The sequence below is a fragment of the Colias croceus genome, chromosome 23 (genome assembly GCF_905220415.1).
Source record: "Colias croceus chromosome 23, ilColCroc2.1".
NCBI lineage: Eukaryota > Metazoa > Arthropoda > Insecta > Lepidoptera > Pieridae > Colias > Colias croceus.
The window spans coordinates 8,032,319-8,054,230 of NC_059559.1; the positions used below are offsets into that span (position 1 = coordinate 8,032,319).

The window sequence follows — 21,912 nt, forward strand, 5'->3', positions numbered from 1 at the left end:
TGGATGTCATGTAAGGATATCTCACAAAAACATAGATTTTTTATTGTACTGTAACTTTTTACTCCCATAGTATATAAAGAAAAAAAATATATTTTATTGAAAGTGGGGTTTCACGTGTTAACAGTTAAAACCTAGTTTGGTTTTTGTACGCGCATTTCACAAAACGGGTCAGATTGTGCCCAATGTCCTTTGTTTTTTCTTTTTACAATAACAATCCAACGCGTTTACGTAAGAAACTCACATTTTGAAAAATCTCACGTGAGATTCGGGGATGGGGGAGGGGGTTGAATAAAATCTCACGACATCTCACCAGGGGGGTAGGGAGGGGCAGAAAATTTAAAAAAACACCTCACGTAATTTATGGACGCCCCCCAACGTGTTATGATTATGAAATTTTATACTTTTACTCAATTGTTTAATTTTATTTACACTCTATTTTATTTTGACCCAATTCTCGAAACAGTCAGATATTAATGACGCACATAGTATATACCAAGTATATTATGACAGAGGTTAAGCTTAAATAACTTGAAAAATAAATAACATGATCACGCCCACGTGTTGGTGTTTTAAAAAATTCATACACAAACTGAGGTGAACATAAAATAGTTTAGAAAAATAAATCCCACCAAAAACATAAATGTAAAAATTGCAGCCGAGTTCAATCGTTGACTTAAATTTAACACAAAATTTCGGGTCATTTGTAACAGGATGGCGGTTCTACAGGGGTCTTAGTACGCAATGACAAAAAGAAAAATGATGGTCAGAACGCTGATACCGGATACCTTAAGATACTGTAATATTTTATATTAGAGAATCTTAACATAAAATATTATAGTATCTTCACCGTGTGTGATGCGCTTTAATTTGCCAAAAAAAGAAATGAGATCTAAATGTGTGCCAAGTTCTGTAGACAGTCCAGAAATTTATTTACAAAGATGTATTAAGTTCTTAGGTGTTAATGTTAAAGTAAATTACTACTTTCTTCGGGTTTACTTGGTGGAATTAAATAATAAAACAACATTAAGAGCAAGGAGTACAAGAGGTTATATTCACGAGATGAGACAATATGAAGTTACATTATGACAGTTCGTTTTTTTATTTTTAATTTGAAATAGAAAATGACGCGGCTTTGCGTCATTGCTTATTTTTAACTTCAGGCGCAAACATGCCCCCGGGCGTTGAAGGCCTGCATTCAACCGCAGTTCAAATTACGCACTTATCAGCTGTTATCGGGAGTGGACATATTTTACTGAAGGACCTCTTCACTATCCCGTTGGCTGTCCGGATCTCTGCAACGCGAGCGATCCCATCCAGGCCAGGAAAAAGGGCAACTACACGACCCAGCTTCCACTTTAACGGTGGCATATTATCTTCCTTTATAAGGACCAACGAGTTGACTTCCAGCGGTTTGGATGAAGTCTGCCATTTAGTACGTGTTTGAAGTTCAGAAATATATTCCTTGCTCCATCGTGCCCAAAAATGTTGACGGAGTTGCTCAATTCGTTGGTATCTCGTAAGATGAGTCTCCGGTTTCAGTCCTTGATAGTCCTCAGTAAGAATGGCTGTCATCGGACGTCCAATCAAAAAATGGCCGGGGGTCAGTGGGGTCAAATCTTCTGGATGTGACGATAACGGAGTGAGTGGTCGAGAGTTTAAAATCGCCTCTATTTGAGTTAAAGTTGTATACAATTCTTCATAAGTTAAATGACAGTTGCCTAGCACTCTTAACAAATGAAATTTGGTAGATTTAACACCCGCCTCCCATAGTCCACCAAAATTTGGTGAATATGCGGGAATAAAATGAAAATGCACACCTTCATTTATGAGATCACTGTATAGTGAGTCAGAATTTTGTTGAAGGAATTTGGCTAGATCATTGTACGCTCCAACAAACGATTTTCCATTATCGGAGTAAATATGGAGGGGTTTTCCGCGGCGCGCTACAAATCTTCGCAAAGCTAAAATGAAACAATTACTAGTTAAGTCACCTACCAATTCCAAATGTATGGCTTTGGTAGTGAAGCATATAAAAATGGCTATATAGACCTTAACGATGCGGCAACCACGACCTTGACGACTGGCGGAAGCTATAGGACCCGCATAGTCAACTCCAACGGTTTCAAAGGGGAAACCACCAGGAGCGAGCCGCCGCTGTGGTAAGTCACCCATAATTGGAGCTACAACATTTCCTTTCATTCGAGTGCATTTAATGCAATTGCGATAAGATGCTCTTGCTAAATTGCGGCCACCGATTGGCCAGTAAACCTCTCTTATTGAAGCTAACAATAATTGTGGCCCAGCATGACATAGTTTCGTATGTTCGTATTTAAATAATAATTGTGTAAATCGATGAGTGGACTGTAATAATAAAGGATGTTTTTTGTCATACGAAAACTCTGAATTTCTAATACGACCGCCGACACGCATTAAATTATTCTCATCCAGGAACACGTTAAATTTTAACAAGGAACTCGTCGCAGGTAAGGGTTTCCTTTGAAGCAACGTATCATATTCAGGAAATGATTCCTTTTGAGAAGTTTGAATTATGATGTTCAATGAATTATTTAATTCAGTTTCTGTTAGAAAACTAGTTGTCGCACGTCGTCCCTTGCATGCTTCTACAAAACGTAACACATACGCTATAGCCCGTCTGAGTCTGTTAAAATTTGAAAAACGATCAAATTGAATAAAATCTGGAGGACCATCAGTTTTAACTAAACATGATACTTCAATACGCGTTTCAGGTAGCGAATCGGAACTTACTATCATAGGAGGCCAATTGCTACTTGATTCCTTTAAATATTCTGGTCCAGACCACCATAAATCAAGAGACTGAATTGTATCAGCATTGATACCGCGTGATACATAATCCGCAGGGTTTTGTTCAGTAGGAACATGTCGCCAAACGCAATCGCCGGTTTTTTCTAAAATATCTCCGACACGATTACGAACAAATGTGTGTAACTTACTTGGCAACATCTTAAGCCAACCTAACACAATGGTGGAGTCAGTCCAAAAAGTAGTACACGCTACCTTGACTCTTAATGAACTAATAGCCTTTTCATACAATTTGGCAGCAACTTGAGCACCACACAGCTCAAGTCTAGGGATTGTTGTGGCTTTAATAGGCGCAACTCTGCTTTTTGCTAAAAGAAGCCTAACTAAAACATTGCCACAAGAATCAACGCTACGGACGTACAAACACGCGCCGTAAGCCTTTTCAGACGCGTCCGAAAATACGTGAAATTCCAGACGCACATTATCTAACATCGCTCGACGTGGTACACGTACATTTGATAAAACATTAATATTTTCAATTAACTCCAACCAGGACCTTTGAATCTCTGGTGGCAACGGGTCATCCCAAGATAAATTTTGCAACCATAATGTCTGCAGGAAAATTTTAAATTTAATAACAATTGGGGATACTAGACCCAAAGGATCAAAAATTTGAGAAATTACCGAAAGTATTTCACGTTTCGAATTTGCAGTTGGCATTGATGTACTTTCTGAGTTTGAAGAATCGTGTTTTTCAATCGGAAAATACAGCTCGTCAGGTTCTGGCTGCCATCCTAAACCTAAAGTTTTACTTGGTTCACTACCACCTATATTTAAATCATGCGTAGACCCACTGAATTCTGACACTAATTGAGACTCATTAGACTTCCATTTCCTGAGTGGAAATTGAGCGGAGGCGAGGGTAGCCGTCACTTTACTACGAATATCCCGCACTACGTTTAAATCATCCCCGCCACTCAACAGATCGTCAACATAAAAATCATGAAGGATAATTTCAGCGATCTGAGTGTCATCACATTCGAGTACTAGCTGGTTAAGGCATCTGGTAGCCAGGAAAGGTGCGCTTGCGGTACCGTAGGTAACTGTATTTAGCTCAAATGCCTTAAGAACGCGACTAAAGTCAAATCACCAATCAACATTTAGTTGATACGTGTAATATTCAAGACCAAATATAAAAAATAAAATATATGTAAAACTTGATGATATTTTCGACTATCCTGTTTGATCAAAAACATAAAATATTGAAATTGACTCGATAGAAATAATTCACGAAGTTACCTCTAAATTTCACACTTTGACGTTTTTTACTTGACATGGTTATGCCTATTATGTTATTTTTTTCATAAACAATTATATTGAAACATTTGTGAGAACTTTGTTATACCACTTTTGTCTAATTACTTTTTGTTTTGATTTAATCACGATAAAACACTTTTGGCGCTTACTATATTTTTAATTACGCAAGAAATCATCTTGCATCGCACGTTCTAGGAGCTTCAAACATAATTCTATTTCATACATCAGACGCTATCGCTCCGTTGAGACGAGTAGACCATGCTTAAATTGCTGTGCCGCGCGCCGATTTTTTAATAATATTGTTTCAATATTGTTTTTTTGAAAATGGTAAACAACAAAAGAACATTGAAACTTCAGAAACGAGAACTAAAAGAGATTCATATTTAAATGATATCTAACTAATTTTCGAAGATAAGTATAGTATTGTAATCATATTAATAAATACCTAATTATTATTTATAATAAATAATAATAATTATTATTTATTAATAAAAAATACGACTTTCGATTCATTTCAGAAACTTTATGCAGGTGAGTTTAGATATTACATAAATATGTAATATCTAATCACACTCACACGAATTTATGCAAATGCATAAATTCGTTTCCGTGGGCTGAGTATTGACGCGACGATCTTAGGTATACAAACATATATATAGGTATATATTATATGGATACAAATATTTCATTCATAGTGTTACATCAATAAAATCAAGAAAGATTTATATGTACCTAGTATATTTTTTTATTGATTACTTATTACCATTACTACTATGATTACCTACTACCTATTTGTAGATTCCTATGGTTGTTCCAGTAAATAACGTAAATAGGTTGTGAATAGTAGATATACATATATAATATAATATATTCACAATCTGTATTATAATAATCACTGGTGCAGTGAACTCCCATAAATAATTATAATCCATACTATAATATTATAAATGCGAAAGTAACTCTGTCTGTCTGTCTGTTACTCAATCACGCCTAAACTACTGAACCAATTTGCATGAAATTTGGTATGGAGATATTTTGATACCCGAGAAAGGAAAGGCTACTTTTTATTGCGAAATACATATGTACCACGGGCGAAGCCGGGGCGGACCTCTAGTAAATTATAAAGTTATACCTGCTCATTATTTGAAATCTATCGTAAAATTAAATAAAATAAGTAACTTTACTCGTCTAAATATTTGTATATATAAAAATGAAACCCGTTTCGCGTCGTCACGGTATCACGTGTGAACGGCTGAACCGATTTCGATAATTCTTTTTTTATTGTATCCCTTGAAGGATGAAGGATGGTTCTCATGTAGAGAAAACGTAAATATGTACGTTTTCTCTACATGAGACTACGTTACAAATAAAATACATATATCATTCATAAGTAACACGCGAAACGGAGCGCTCTCGGTTGCGCTCATATGAAACAACATTCAGTACAATGCCTACATACGAAATCCAATAAGAGAAATTTCGCGACAGTCCTGCGCGTGAATCAAAAGATGGAATATCCATTTTTGGAGCGCCGGTTTCAAGCGACGGTGATAGCAGCAATTGCGCGCGACGCGACGGCGACCTTGCCACTCCTATGTCGTGGTCATATCGTAGATTTGATCATTTCATGATATGAGTGGCCATTTCACGAAATGGTCGCATATCGTGAAATGGCCAATTTAGTTTGGCCACATCATGATGTGGTTTGGGCAGATCAATGATAAGAAATCGTTTCACGATATGGCCAATTAACGCACAGTTTTTTCATGAAATGACCAAAATTATTTGATCATATCGTAAAATAGTTACATTAATCGTTGGTAGAGGCGCTGCAAGCTCTGTGTTTATGTGATAAGATGGCGGCCGCTGGCGAAAATTAAATTATTCGCAGTTAAAAACTTCATAATTCGTTTAATAACAATATTATGAAGAAAGTCATAGCAAAGAATTTACGATGAAGAGGTACGAGTACTATGGAAAATGTGGATATCTTATATGTATTTAAGAAAAAATGCGACTTAAATAAAATTATTTAAGAAACTACTACTATATTATAATAATTGTTTGTTTTTTAAAAAGCGATCCGCTTCTGGCACTCGCCGGCCGCTGCCGCGGCACGCTCGCTTTGCTCGCTCGGCTCGTGCGTTGTTTATCAAAGTGTAACCTAACCTAACCTAATTGTTTTCTATTGCAAAAACGATTCGCTTCTGGCATTCGCCGGCCGCTGCCGCGGCACTAACTTAAATGACATTAAACAAGTTTTTAGAATATAGTTATTCTGAATTTTTTTAATATTTTATGGACTCTTTATATTTTATACGATCTGGCCAAATGTGGATGACCAAATCGTGAAACGTTGACGATTTAACGATCTGATCAAACTATGTTGGCCATTTCACGATATGCGACCATTTCGTGAAATGGCCACTCATATCATGAAATGATCAAATCTACGATATGACCACGACACCTATATTATAAACAAACACTATGAATAGGGTTGCCAACTTTTTTTACAAGAAATAAAGTACGTATATTCATTATTCAGGTCTCTCTCTCTCTCTTGTCGGTCCCTCATGTCTGGGATCGTGGTCAGCATCAGGGTTGCATCTGGAGCGGATGATTTGCCTCCACCGGTCTCTGTCCATGGCGTCTCTTACGACCGTGTAAAAAAAATATTAAACAGTATTTATTGTAGTGTGTGCCCTCTGACTAAATAAAAAAAAATTGTGAGCGTCTAAATGTAACACATTATATCTGTCTATATTATGTGTCTGCACTTTGATGCTGAAAATAGTCTTTTGTATAAATACTTTTTATTTGAGTAAAAAGTATAATTTAGTGAAAAACAGTAGAATACTGTTTGGCAACCCTAAGTATGAATACACTCGCGAATGCAAATTCGGGGATTTTCTAATTTTGCTAAATTTTTGCGTTTGTAGTAGTGTATGGTCAGCAAATAAAAAAAACAACATTTTATTTTTAGTTTTTATTATATATACAGGGTTACTTGTAAAACACCAGCAACCTCGCAGGACAAGATACCTTACATCATAAGTAACAACATTAATAATTGTTCTACGACTTTTGATATTTTGTTAGATTTTATTTTCATAAAAAAATAAATGTTCATTTCATTTTCCGTTTGAATATTATAAACTCTACGCGCATCACAAAAATTACGTAAACAAGAAGCGAACGGGAGGGGAAAGGGGGCGTCGCGTCGCGGTTGTCCTTTCGATGATGAGTAGAACATAGACTTATAAACGTTAGGAGAGTACAAAAAAAGCTTAAAAAATCATTTCAAAATAATTTATTTCGTTATGCCAACAGCCAAAAGTCGTAGAACAAATGTTTCTTATGATGTTAGCTATCTTGTCCTGCGAGGTTGCCGGTGTTTTACAAATAACCCTGTATATGGGATTTTAAATTAAACTATATGTGTTTCTCCTCTGAAAAAGATGAAACTTTATTTTAATATTTGCACATTTAACATACGTATAACTTTTACATTAACAATTAACAATATAAAGTTACAACACTTACACACAAATTAAACACTTCAACAAATATTATAACAATAATAACAAATAATAACAACAATCAACAAATACAAAATTTAACAATTACGTAATAATTATAACTTTTGAATGAAATGTGTGCTTTATGTTCTAACGGTACCAAGCGACTCACGGACTGCACCCCGTCCGATTAGGGCCCTTCTGGCCTCCTCCACTCAAGCGACAGCTCAAGCCGAGGTTCGTGGTCCCCGTCAAGGGGGGACGCCCTTGTGCATGTCGCTACCAGGGTGAACCTTCAGTTCACCCCCGCGTCCGCGTTAAAATGTAAAAGCCCTTCTGGCTAACATTGAGAAACACCATACAAAAAAAAAAAAAAAAAAAAAACGGACTGCACGTGGTACCTGCGGACAGCGTAAACTGGTTTATTCTGGTTTTGTGCGTGTTTCCACTTTCAACTATCAAGTGACGATTTATTTATTTGTTTTGTTTCGTAATTATTACGGTCAAATATTAATAACGAAACAAATTATTATGGACACGATATTTTATTGTTTCACGGTAGTCGTTTTGTCGTTTGCTCAAGAACGTGAAATTGAATGATAATTATTTTTTTTTTATAAAGTCAAAACCATTTTCTTTCAAATAAAAACTTGTTTTTATTGAAAACAAAAATCAGAGTGTTGCTAGGAATAAGTATAAAATTAAATAGTAATGTAAGGATATCGAAACATTTTTGTATAGGCCTGAACGTTATAGTGGAAACGCGCTCTAAGATCTGAGTAATATACATTATACACACCACTAGATATGCAAATATTTCTCCAAGCTAATTTACCTTGTACTAATATTATACTAATATTGTACTAATATTGTAAATGTGAAAGTAACTCTCAATCACGCCTACTGAACCAATTTGCATAAAATTTGGTATAGAGATATTTTGATACCCGAGAAAGGACATAGGATAGGTTTTATCCCGGAAATCCCACGGGAACGGGAATTATGCGGGTTTTTCTTTGACTGCGCGGGCGATGCCGCGGGCGGAAAGCTAGTATATAATAAATATAATATAAAGTATAAACACAACAATTTAACATTCATTCAAATCATACAAACAAACAGACATAAACAAACAGACAGAATTTTTTACGGATTCGTGCTCTATACTGTTTCCCTAATATCGTTTTTTTGAATATATTACATACATATACACTTTTTTACTGTTTTATTATATACGTATAGATTATCATCAATAGTTATAAATAAAAATTAAAAAATAATAATAAATTATCATATTACATAATTTGCCATGATTTCAACTTCACTGTATACCAACTACCGAAAATACGCGTTGAACGCGCGAAGAATATTGTGTTTAATAATTTAGCGTCCGATGAACTTTACGTAAGTACGGTGAGCCGTGTATGATGGAAGAATGATTGCGCGCGGCATGGCGCGCTAGGGCGGGGCCCATAACTTTAGAAATTCTCTGACTTTATGCCCACTCTTAAGCTGTTGGGATGGGTTGTCGCGCCATATTATTCGCTGTAAATACCTGTCATCGGAATGCACGAGTATCTGCCGGTACATCTTCTCCACATCGGCTAAAATAACGTACTTGTGTTGCCTAAATCGCAGAAGAATGGACAATAGATCGTCCTGTACTGTCGGACCTACCATCTGAATGCTATTCAGACTTACCTGAGTACTGGTGGTAGGAGAACTTGCATTAAATACCGCTCTTAATTTCGTGGTTGTGCTGCTCTCGCGTAGCACCCCGTGATGTGGGATAAAATGTGCATTATTATCCGACTTAAGCTCACATTCCGACATGTGACCTAACGACAAATACTCTGACATAAACTCTCGATACATTTCATAAAGTTTCGGTTGTTTTAGAAGCCGACGTTCTAAAGACAGAAAACATCGCTTGGCTCGTTGCAAGGAATCGCCTAAAACACTTGGATCCTCCTTTAGTGGAATTCTCACACAGAAGCGACCGTCTTTTAAGCGAGCAGTATTTTTTACAAAATGCTCTTCGCATAATTTCTGTTCCGGAGAATAACTAGAAGACTTTATATTGTTCACTTCTTCTAAATTCCAAAACCGAGTTAACCCTTAAATTGATTTCGTCCGTTTTAAAGGACATAGTATTTACACACATGCTGGCGCTGTTATGGCAGACCTAAGCTTCGCTAATTGGTATATTGGGAAGGGACTAGCTATGTCCTTCGCGTACATGCAGGTTTTTTTACCAAAACCATGTACAGTCGCGGATGGTGACCATTTGAAAATTGCAAAAAACGGATCTCTTGACTCTTCTGATAAAATTGATAATAACTGTAAGTATTTTGGCTATTTTGCTTATAATGTTATATTATTAGTTAGAATACGATTGTAAGTACAGTATTTTGACATAATTTTTACATATTTTACAATATTTGGTATAAAAATATTAGTTTATATACGATGTCCCATAAAACGGACGTTGACAACTTGGAGTATATACTAGGGTATTCTTCACATGTCCTATGTAACGGACGTTGCCAATAAGGCCCTCCATTTGCAACGGAATCATTTTGATATATTTTTCTCTATTTTTATTATATTTTACAGGAGCATGACTTGGCAATCAATAAAAAATCCCCTAACTACATCTGGCGGAAGTTGAAGAGTCTGGCGTTGAGTTGAGATGTCGATTTCGAAGGAAATGTAGACCTACAGGATATGATAATAGTGTCAATCATTTACCCCCAGCAACATACTTACCTTCGGAATTATACGACATATTGATTTGAGACACAATGAAGACCCAAAAAGTCAGAATTTTTACCACCAACAAAATATTATTGCTGCAGAATTACAGCCTAACATGAGGTGCGAGATGAATCTTCCCTACTTCTCAGTAGTTCTTCAGTCACAGCATCATGTTACTTACCAGAAATACCACCCAATGTTTGAAAATTTAAATAATAATACCTTACAAATTAAAAAAAACTAGCAGAAAATGGATATATTATATGCCAAAGAATCCAAAAAAAGCGATTTAAATTTCCTGTTCGTTTTGGTACTTCAGGCATGGTATACCACTCCTTTGCATACGATGAAGCAAACACATTTCAATCTGTACAATATAAGAAATGGGAAGAGGGCTATCTTGGTGTATTAGATGAGTTCGCAGGATATGTAATACTATTTCTATTCTAATTCTTAGCATATTCTTAGGCTGTGATTTTTGGTAGTGTCGTTTTTTAAAATCCATTATTTTTAACGATATCGTTAAAGTTTTAACCAACATTTTAAGACAGATGTTTGAAAAGCTTATTCTAGATCGTCCATAATTATAATTTGATAATAATTTTGAATTACAGAGTTGAAAATGTCCATTGTATTCATGTACCACGGTTGCAGGAATAATGTGCAATGTCCGTTATATGTGACGGTTCGAACATGTACATATAATTGGCAATGTCCGTTTTATGTGACATAGCGAAAACAATAGAAAAAAATTAAAATTTTTAATTTTTTTTTCATTTTCCTCTTTTCTATCCTAATTCCAATACATCCTCCAAATTTGGACATTATAAACACAAGTTATCTAGGGGTGACAATTTAAGGGTTAACTGATTCTGTACATTTTGATTAAAAATATCACTTGTCGGATTACCATTTACATAATTACATTGAATAGGGTTGGGTTGATATGATGAGTTATTCATCGGACCAGAAACTATCCACCCTAACCTAGTGTCGCAAAGAATAGGCTTATTAACTCCTAATTTAATTCTTTGCGATCCTACAATATCCCAAAATATATCAGCGCATAATATTATATCAACTGACGCAGGCGTATAAAAATGAGGATCCGCTAAGCAAACGTTAGTAGGTATATTAAGGTTTGAAATGTCAACTGTGCGAGACGGAACGTTGTCCGTCAACGAAGGCAAAACAAAACAATTTATTTTATGCACAAATTTTTCATCTAACGATTTCAAACTCAACTGGCACATTTTATTAATATGTGTCGTTGCATTATTAATACCGAGTACAGATTGATCTATACGATTATAAGGCAGATTTAACTGACGAAACATTTTCTCCGACAGTAAACTGGATGTGCTACCAGAATCCAAACAAGCGCGTCCGATATGTTCGCGATTGTTTGAATCATATAACTTAACTAGCGCAGTCGATAATATAACGTCTCCACGGCGACTTTTCCTATCAAGACTCGCGGACGACACGCTCGCTGATAATGGTAAGTTATTTTGATCAACGGTGGAGGGAGTCGCGCTGATATTATCATCATGGCGCTCACCATGCACAACCGGTTTCTGCTTATCTGTGACATGGATTAAAACAGAATGCTTGCGTTTACAAATTCGACATCCCTGTTTCTTACAATTATTTGAAAAATGGGATTTTGAAAAACAATTGAAGCAAACTTTAAGAGTAGGTAATAACTGCAGTCGCGCTTCATTACTTAACGCTAAAAACTGAGGACATGTGCTCAGTTTATGCTCGCCACTGCATTTTGGACATGAATCCTTTGAACCTTCATTATTAGAATTTTTATTATTGTGTGTTGTAACCATAGCCTTAATTTTTGAAGTCTTTGAAATATTATTTTGATGGGAATTACGAGAAAATTCAATTGTATCAAGAAGAGTGGTTCTATTTCTCATGAACTCAAGGAAATGTTGCAGCTCAATACGTTCCTCACTATCTAGATTCCCTTTATGTTCTTCCCATTCCCTAAAAGTTTTACTATCTAATTTACGGGTGATCATATAAATGAGCAGAGTATCCCAGTGCTTAGTGGGTTCACCTAATGATTCTAAAGCACGAATATTCTTATTAAATTCGTCAAGAATATGTTTTAAATTTGCGGCAGATTCACGCGTGACAGGTTCGATGTTAAACAATGCTGCTACATGATTCTGAATTAATAAGCGTTTGTTATCAAACCTGTCACACAAGAGCTTCCATGCTACGTGATAATTGCTTGACGAAAACTCTATAGATGAAATAACCACAGCAGCGGACCCCTCCAGTGACGTCCTTAAATAGTGAAATTTGTTAATATCATCAAGGTCATCGTTGCTATTAATCAAACTGGAAAAAACATCCCGAAATTCAATCCAACGCGTATACGATCCGCAAAATTTCGGAATTTGAATAGTTGGGAGCTTATCGGGGTTCCGTTTTCCGCTGTGTGAACCGCATTCACTAGGTAATGGTATCTGAGATTTTTTATAATTATTTAGCATATCCTGCCCCTGGCCTAAAACTTTGTAATATCTATTTTCGAACTCATCGCGCTCAGCTAGTTGTAGATCCAAATTATCCGAAATACATTCCAAACGGGTTTGCGTTTCATCAAATTGTGCGTACAATGAATCTAACTTAGAAATTCGCAATTCTAACTCACCAATCTCCTTAGAAGAAGGCGAAGCGTTTTCTAAAGATTTTAAATATCCAGTAAAAATTGTAATTCTACCTTTATAGCTGCTGCGCTTTTTGGTTAATTCAGAAATTTCCTTAGTGATTTCGCTTTTCTCCGACATATTTAATTGGGAGGCAGTTGCAAAATCCTGAAATTTGATACAAAATTCTTATACAAAGTATTGGCTAATAACTATTTATCATAAATGAATTGACCGCAAAACAAATTATTATTCACTACTACGCTCAATACAAAAGGTAACAAAATCAGACAATTCAACTGCAAAGACTAAACAAAAGAATATGATTACTAGACATCGGATTATATGCACTAACAAAATGCCAAAATATGCATGCAAATATGCACTAAAAAAGGCCGAAATATGCACTAAAAACGACTGATATGCCTAAAATATGCACATATAAATCAAAAAAACCTTTATTATTTTTATATATTTAAATCAAAGATTGTACAAAAACATTGAAATTTTCTTGAAATTGAGTATAGTTTTTGTGCCAATATACAATTAAGCATTTTTACCAAATTTTCGAGCGCAAATTTGTGACGTTTGTCACCCGCGAGCCCAGTGTTGCCACCTTAGACCTTTCCGGGCTAAATCTAGCCCTTTTTTGGAATTCAACCCGTGTTTTACGTTTTTAGCCCCAAAAGGGTAATCTAGCCCTATTTTGAATGGCTCAAAATTTACTTAAAATGGAGCCCATTTTGTAATTTTTTGCCATTTTACCATGCCAAAATAGGGTTTGTTTACTCGCTGAGCGTTCTGATTGGCTAATAAAGGTTAGTCGACCAATCAAAACTCCCGCTACTTAACGATTTATGCACGAAATATGCACGATTTGGGAAAAAGGCTAAAATATGCACTAACGCCGTAATTAGAGAGTTTTATGCATTTGCATATGCAAATATGCAAATGCATATAATCCGATGTCTAATGATTACATAACAACAATACATTCAAATTCACAAACCAACTTTTATAAATTAATTAAGAGAACTAAAATCATCTAAACTTAAAAGTAGATTTGAGAACCAATGTCTAAAGTTTAGAATTTCTAAAATTGGCTTGTACAAGTTAAATCACTGAATAGAATGTACAGAGAATGACACCCATAACCTATCACTATGTAGGTTTTTTATTAAATATTTTGTCAATTAATGATATTATTGGATGTAATCAAACTACCTAGTGTATTAAAACACTAACTTTTATATTACTATCTGAATGTAAAACAATGAATTTTTGGTTTCTTTTGCTATAAAACTTAACAAATGTAGTAACTTCACAAACTTAACAAACTAGAAGTAGTGTATTTTACGAAATAATTATCTTTTAACAATATTTAACGAAAAGTCAAACCAAGGGCGTTTGCTTACTTATTATACTTAACGGTTTAATACCTAACTCACTAAAGTTAATTACGGATTTTAAGCAATAAACTTCGAAAATATAATAACAAAAGGCACTATTACAACAAATTATAAAATAATATACAGACTTTGTCTCGATCCACTCGTAACTCCTTTGTCTTCGAACAATGACCACCACCTTTTATAACCTTCAAACTTCCACGGCCGCGGCGAATTTCATCCAATATTTCAAAATCTCTGATTTTAAGCAAGACCAACAGCAAATGGGGCTCGAAGCTGACCAATGTTAATGTTAAAGTATATTACTACTTTCTTCGGGTTTACTTGGTGGAATTAAATAATAAAACAACATTAAGAGCAAGGAGTACAAGAGGTTATATTCACGAGATGAGACAATATGAAGTTACATTATGACAGTTCGTTTTTTTATTTTTAATGTGAAATAGAAAATGACGCGGCTTTGCGTCATTGCTTATTTTTAACTTCAGGCGCAAACATAGGTGAACTGAAAACTCAATTGTCTTATTTTCCCTTAGAGAACAACGTTTATTCTAAAATATGACTTTTTTAAATTTAAATTATATAATTATTTTCACAAAGCAAACAACTAATGACCTATTGAACCCCATAATTTGATGAGGCTAGTTTTACATACTGTTTATATTTTGTGAGGTTCTAAAAACTAATAATTCCACCCACGTGTTAGTGTATTAAAAATATATTATATTATGTATAGTCATTTTAAGCGCAATTCAATTAAAGCTTATATTTAAAAAGGTTTTAACTTAAAATTTATATTTTCGTCGATTCTGACCTCTCTCAATGAGCGGTCGCGACGTCTGACGCGTACGATTCGATTCGCAGATCCGGATCTGCTGGCGGAGGAGCTGTCGACGATCGTGCTGCGCAGCGCCGTGGAGGTGACGAGCGGGCCTGTGCGCGCCGCGCTGCCCGCGCTGGCGCCCGCCGACCGCGAGCTGCTGCGCCTGCTCGTGCGCTTCGGCTTCGGGCGCACCCTTGCCCAAGCCCAGTTTGAAAGCCTGCCGGACACGTACCTCGCTTACCGAATCAAGGTCCGGCCCTCGAAGCTTCCGTTCGTTGAAAACCATCGAGCGAGAATCTCGCGACGCGACTCACATGCGACTCGATGTTCACAGGTGACGAAAATGAACCACTCGGTGGAGTTCAGGAAGTGGTCGAAGGAAGAGACGGTGGTGGTGGAGCTGAGCGAGCTCCACCCGCTGAAGCCGCCCAAGGTGCGGAGCGTGGGCGGCTGCATGACCGCCGCCGCCGCCCTGCGGACCGCTATCGCTGAACTGGTATTTTTTATATAAATCAGTTTCTTATATTAAGAGTCGGCTAAATGAGGAGAGAATTTAGCTATTTATTTTCGGGTGTAGGAAATATCAGTTTCCTTTTTTAGATGGAATTTGTAAATAAAATCGTAACAGAAGAATTTAGTATAACTTGAGCAATGTCGTTCGGCAGCCCGTCTGTGAGCGACACAGCCGCTGGCTGTCGAAGGCGCTGGAAGACTGGTTGCCCACGTTCGAATAGCGCGGCGACGGGCGCCTGACCGCTGGGGGCTGGGGCCGGTGCGAAGCGCGCAGTGTGCATCGACCGCTCTCACTGCGGTTTGCGCAGCCGCATGCCTCACATTGATATTATAATACTTTCTTCGATAAAATTGTTCATAAAAAGTGTAATATTAATATGTATGGCATATCGTGCATTTATTTTATAATAAAATAAAAACAAACGAATTGTGTTGTTTATTTTCAATTACATAGAATTAAGGTGAATGTTCCGCCCGTCCCTCCATACATTTTTGATCACGTATACAGGGTGTCCCAGAAGTCGACGACAAGCCGAAATTTTCTGACAGGTAATGCCTCACTGTACCAAGTTTTCAAAATTAATTTTTCGCACTACTTCAATAACTGATCATCCTAAAAAAAAAATGTACTACTTCAGTTTGGCAAGTAGCTTTAAAAGTTAGCGCATTTAATTAGGTTAGGTTAGGTTAGGTTAGGTTAGGTTAGGTTAGGTTAGGTTAGGTTAGGTTAGGTTAGGTTAGGTTAGGTTAGGTTAGGTTAGGTTAGGTTAGGTTAGGTTAGGTTAGGTTAGGTTAGGTTAGGTTAGGTTAGGTTAGGTTAGGTTAGGTTAGGTTAGGTTAGGTTAGGTTAGGTTAGGTTAGGTTAGGTTAGGTTAGGTTAGGTTAGGTTAGGTTAGGTTAGGTTAGGTTAGGTTAGGTTAGGTTAGGTTAGGTTAGGTTAGGTTAGGTTAGGTTAGGTTAGGTTAGGTTAGGTTAGGTTAGGTTAGGTTAGGTTAGGTTAGGTTAGGTTAGGTTAGGTTAGGTTAGGTTAGGTTAGGTTAGGTTAGGTTAGGTTAGGTTAGGTTAGGTTAGGTTAGGTTAGGTTAGGTTAGGTTAGGTTAGGTTAGGTTAGGTTAGGTTAGGTTAGGTTAGGTTAGGTTAGGTTAGGTTAGGTTAGGTTAGGTTAGGTTTTTTTTTTTTTTTTTTTTTTTTTTTAAATAAAACAAACTCCACAGACTCAAGGTCCGTGCCTTTTTTTTTTTTAGATAATATAATTTTTTGTTTTTCAAAAGGATGGTTTACTCGTCACAATTAATGAGGTAGTCCCGTCAACTACCATAATACAATTACATATTATTTTTAGTCTCTTAACTAGTTTTATAACATGCATAATTTTTATAATATAACATGCATTTTTTTTTTTTTTTTTTTTTTTTAATATTATAACATGCAGTATTTTTTTTTCTTTTCTTTTTAATATTATAATTAATATATTTTTTTTTTATTATAATATATATATTTTTTTTTGTTATTATTTTTTATTAGTATTTTTTTTTCTTTTTTTACATATTTTTTTTTTTTTTTTTTTAATTTTTATTATATATATATATATATTTTTTTCTTGTGCATGCTATTTTACATAATATTATAAGTGATACAATTTATACAATTAATTTATAACAGTTTCAAATTTAATCTAATACATAGTGATATTTATTAATTTTATCAATTAAAATGAATTCTAATACAAATTTAATTTAATCTATTAAAGCCAAAAACACAATACATATTATTGAGTGGATAGGTAAGGAGTATGAAGTATTGGTTATTGTTGCCGCAATCCAAGCTTTTGGAGGTGAGGTGGTTTTATTTAATTGATTTTGTGAGGGCCTCCACGACTCTGCCGTTTCTATCCTTGAGGGCCATTTTTAAACAGTACTCCATGATGTTCTTGGTACTGGCCCTCTGTGCCCTCCCTATCAACCTGCCGATCGCGTCGCCACAGTCGTCAGCGAAGTAGACACAGGTCTTGGTGTGTCTAGATATTGCGACAACCGCGTGAGGTACACTGTCGTGCAGGCTGAGTTTTTTGGCGTTTGATTTCAGGATGAAGACGGTTTCGTACGTTAGGCCTTGTGCCTCGTGGATGGTTAAGATGCGGGAACCCGACCCCGCTCCATAGCCCTGGTTGGAAAGGGTGCTCTTTTCCTCCTGTGTGTGTACGAGGTAGAGGGTATTTTCCAAGGATCTTGGGATAACCGCATCTCTATATCCCTTTTGGATTAATGAGTGCACTCTGGGCTGAGATGAGTATATGCCAGAGTACACTTCACTGAGGGCGAAGGCAACATCCATCGGATTGCGGTGTGTGCAAAGTAAGTTTTGGTGGATCATTGTGATAGAGTCGGGCCGACAGTATCTCATGTGAAAGAGATTATCTCTGTCGATAAACGGCAGTTGGTTTACATCTCCGACTAAGACCACTTCCACTGCGCCAGACAGCTTGGCGGCCATAATTATAGAGCCAAAATGGTTCATGAGGGCTTCGTCCACGGTTAACCGTTTACAACTGAAGGACCCCCTGAATCCATTTGTGAGGATTGAAGCTATTGTGCGCACTCGTATTTTTTCCTCTCCTTTTATGCGGTGCGCTAGCTTCTCTCTCAGATCTTTTGCCGCCTCTACTGTGGTTGTCGCAATTACATCATTGGTCTCGTCGAAGTGTTTTACCAAATATGTTGTTTTGCCGCAGCCCGGCACTCCGTTGATCCACTTGATGTCGGGTACCACCCAGTCACTCCCGTACGCCGAGATGTCAGGACCCGGGGCAATGGTTTTTGCCATGTCCAGGATCCTGTCATCCAGCATAATCTTGGTGCAACGGGCGGTCACGACGATGGGATCTCCCTCGGGGGTTTTAAAAGTGGTGGTTCCCTTGATTTTGAGTGCATTCTCGTCTATAGGAACAAAACCAACGCTAGCACTGAACGCAGCCATGTAAGGACCGGACATTTGTCCATGTATGACTTTAGATGTTGCGTTGTTATAGATGGCTGCGTCCGCCTCCTCGAGTCTGACCCTTAGCAGCGCAAGGTTGTTAAGCTGATAGGCATGCATGATGTTTCTGCATGTTGCCAGACTGACCTCTCTGGTTGCCTCGATGATAGCGCGGAATTCCAGAAAGGCGTTGATAATGTGGTCGAGGGGTTTTGCGACGGTTCTGTATTGTGGTGAATTGATTTGCCCGAAATCAGCCCGAGTTCGCTTTGTCCTATCCGTTGGCCGTTCTGTGGCCTTGTTTGGAGTTAAAAATCTCTCCACAGCTGAGGTTTGCCTTCCACTCGGGTTGCCTTCAGTTGGCCGACCCATGACTACTTTAAAGAAGTCAGAGAGGGCCTTCATTCGGCTCCGGGTTTCAGGGCACTCTTTTGGACTTCGACTACTCTCTAATGCTGAGAGCCTTTCGGCTGCAATTTTTTGTTGTAGCCGCTCTGAGCCACTGATTGTTGGTGGATGGTTGACGCCGGTGGGTAGGTGATATGGTGCGGTCGATGCGGCGCGTACGTGGGGTTTGAGGTAGTCTAAGTTTTCCCCTCGGTCTTCATAAACTATTACCTCATAATGTTTTGAGGCAGTGACGCATCCGCAACGGTCCACAACTTCACCTTTCTGATACCCGATGGCCATAGCGTCGACGCTAATAATGCGGGGTAGGTGTGCTCCCGCTGATTGGCAACTCTGCGCAAGACTGGTAAGTATCAAACATGCCTGGGTGAATGGGGACTCGACTTTCCATTCGAGGAGTACGACCGCCTTGTTTTGCAATCGTACCACCCGGCAGGAGTGGCCCATGAATGTTGCCAGAGGAAGAGCTATGTAGCTACTACGCTTCATCACGGCTTTGTTGGTACTTCCAAACCGCAGAGCTGCGAGGCCGGGTGAGATGGCCAGCTGATTGTTTGTGATTTCCCGGCAGAAGGAAATTCCAAATGACTCATTGTCGTTGTCCATGAAGAGTGGGACGCTACGAACTCTCAGTTTTGGTACCCCTACTTTGGCGCACTCCAGTAGTTGTTCACTGGAGTTTGTCGGCGCTGGGGTAATAACGTTATTTAGACCTGCTGTGGTTGTGATGAGTGGCCTACTGTTTGCAGGCGTTGTAGGGGTGGGGACTTGTGGTTGGTGGGGCAAATCCTTGGATGCAATTGTTGAGCCGTTGTTTATTGCTGCGACTCGTGCGATTTTAGCGGCAAAGGCCAGGAATGGCTTCCTCAGACTCTCAGTCTCCATGATGGTGGGTAGAGACTCTTGGCTCAGTTGGGTCTGAGTTTGAATTTCGAGTGAGAGTCTGTCTCCACCAAATCTTGGGCACTCGAATAAAATGTGCCAGATGGTCTCGTGGCACGACGAGTCGCAGACGCAGGATGGGCTGTCTATTAGGTTGAATCTGTGTAAATAGGCCGCGAATCCTCCATGGCCAGTTAAGACTTGGACTAAAGTTGGTGTCAATGTGGTGTCCTTCAGTACTCGTCTCGCAGAAGAGACGGTCGGCAGAAATGCCTTGGTGACCGACCCTGTGGTGGAGGATTCGTAGCGTTGTTGCCATTTTTGAATTGTTACCTCCCTGATTTTCCGCTTAATGTATGAAAGGGGCACTTTACTGTAATCAGGGGCCGTCTTTTTGGTGAGAGCAGCCTTTTTTGCTAGTTGGTCTGCTCTCTCATTCCCGGGTGTTCCCACGTGAGCCCTTAGCCAGAAGAGTCTCACCTCTCTGTCTTCTGCTCGGGTTTCCGCGATGAGTTTTTTAATCTCCAGAGCTAGTTGGTGTGTAACACATGGATTTTTTAAAAGCTCAAGCGAAGATCTTGAGTCGCTCATGATATTTACAGTTTTGGCTTTTGAGCTCCTTGCCATCTTGACCGCTCTGTAGAGCGCATACATCTCCGATTGGAAGACAGTGTTGTGTGACTCTAGTCGGAAGGTGGAGTACCTGGTCTCTTTACCTTTGTCCCACCATGTTAGGGCAGCACCTACCTTCCCCTCTATTTTGCTGCCGTCGGTGAAGATTTGGGGACCGACTACATGATAGGTCTCCAAAGTATTTGGATCCAGATTTTCAAGACGCTCGAACTCTGTTATTATCAGAGTTGAGGGATGTGGGTTGTGGAGATATCCCACTTTTTGCTCCACCTCTCTTCCTGGCGGGATATGCTCCTCCGAGTAGCCTTTTTTGATTTTGAAGAAGGCTGCCGCTTCCTGGACCCTGAGGTCGAGTGGCAGCAACCCGGAAAGTATGAGCGCCGATGTTAGGGACACCGTGCGATAGGCTTTGCAAATCTTTATTGCAAAGCCTCTCTGCAGCGAGGACAGTTGGTCTCTGATTGATAGTTTTTCCGCTGCAGGATACCACGCGCTTGCCGCGTATAGCACGATTGGCTCTATCACCGACACATATATGGTCCTTATTATCTCTTTGTTTAGACCCCAACTCACTTTTGCTGCACACGCTAGCTGTTTATATATGTCGGCTGCCTTTCTACAAGTGGCCGCCACGTGTGAGTTAAAGGTGAGTTTGCAGTCGATGATAAGACCCAGCAACTTTATTTCTTTTACGAGTTTTAGCTGGATCCCTGACATGTTTATTATGGGGAGGTCGTATTTTAGTTTACGAGTTATTATCATCGCATTGGTCTTGTGTGCGGCAAAGTTCAACTTGTTTTGTTTTCCCCATGTTTGCACAGCCTCTAAGGTGGTGTTGGCTGTGCTTTGAATTTTTTCGACTGTCGGGGCTGAGAATATTAGGACTACGTCATCTGCAAATGCTTGGCAGTAGACGCCTAGGCTATTTAGTTTTTGGAGGAGCGTATCTAAAATTAGGTTCCAGAAGGTAGGCCCTCCTATGGAGCCCTGGATGCACCCTTTGTTGGTGCCCCTTTCGAATACTGCTCTTGCGTAATTGACCCTGACTGTCCTGTCACAAAGGTAGGATGTTATAAGGCCGTAAAGGTTTTTTGGGCACCTCTTGTTAATAAGTTGTTTCTTTAGGGCAGGCCACCACGCGTTGTCAAAAGCCCCCTCTATGTCCAACGACACCATAAGCACAATTTTCTTGTAACTTACCTGTGTGTTGATATGTTGTAGAA

The 21,912-nt window shown here is 38.3% G+C and overlaps 2 protein-coding genes across 2 annotated transcripts in view; one reads left to right on the forward strand and one right to left on the reverse strand.

The window, feature by feature from the left end:
• Window positions 1–16,179, forward strand: part of LOC123702265 — a 70,610-nt gene extending 54,431 nt beyond the window's left edge. The window contains exons 20-22 of the mRNA XM_045649957.1: window positions 15,319–15,527; window positions 15,612–15,773; window positions 15,943–16,179. Coding sequence (XP_045505913.1) covers window positions 15,319–15,527; window positions 15,612–15,773; window positions 15,943–16,011 — 440 coding nt within the window. The 3' untranslated portion in view covers window positions 16,012–16,179. The remainder of the gene's footprint in view (window positions 1–15,318; window positions 15,528–15,611; window positions 15,774–15,942) is intronic.
• Window positions 1,024–13,356, reverse strand: LOC123702200. Its single transcript, XM_045649886.1, has 2 exons — window positions 13,120–13,356; window positions 1,024–1,718 (listed from the first exon to the last, which is right to left on the reverse strand). The coding sequence occupies exons 1-2, from the start codon at window positions 13,184–13,186 to the stop codon at window positions 1,207–1,209; spliced, it is 579 nt and encodes a 192-aa protein (XP_045505842.1). The 5' UTR covers window positions 13,187–13,356; the 3' UTR covers window positions 1,024–1,206.
• Window positions 16,180–21,912: the final 5,733 nt, after the last annotated feature.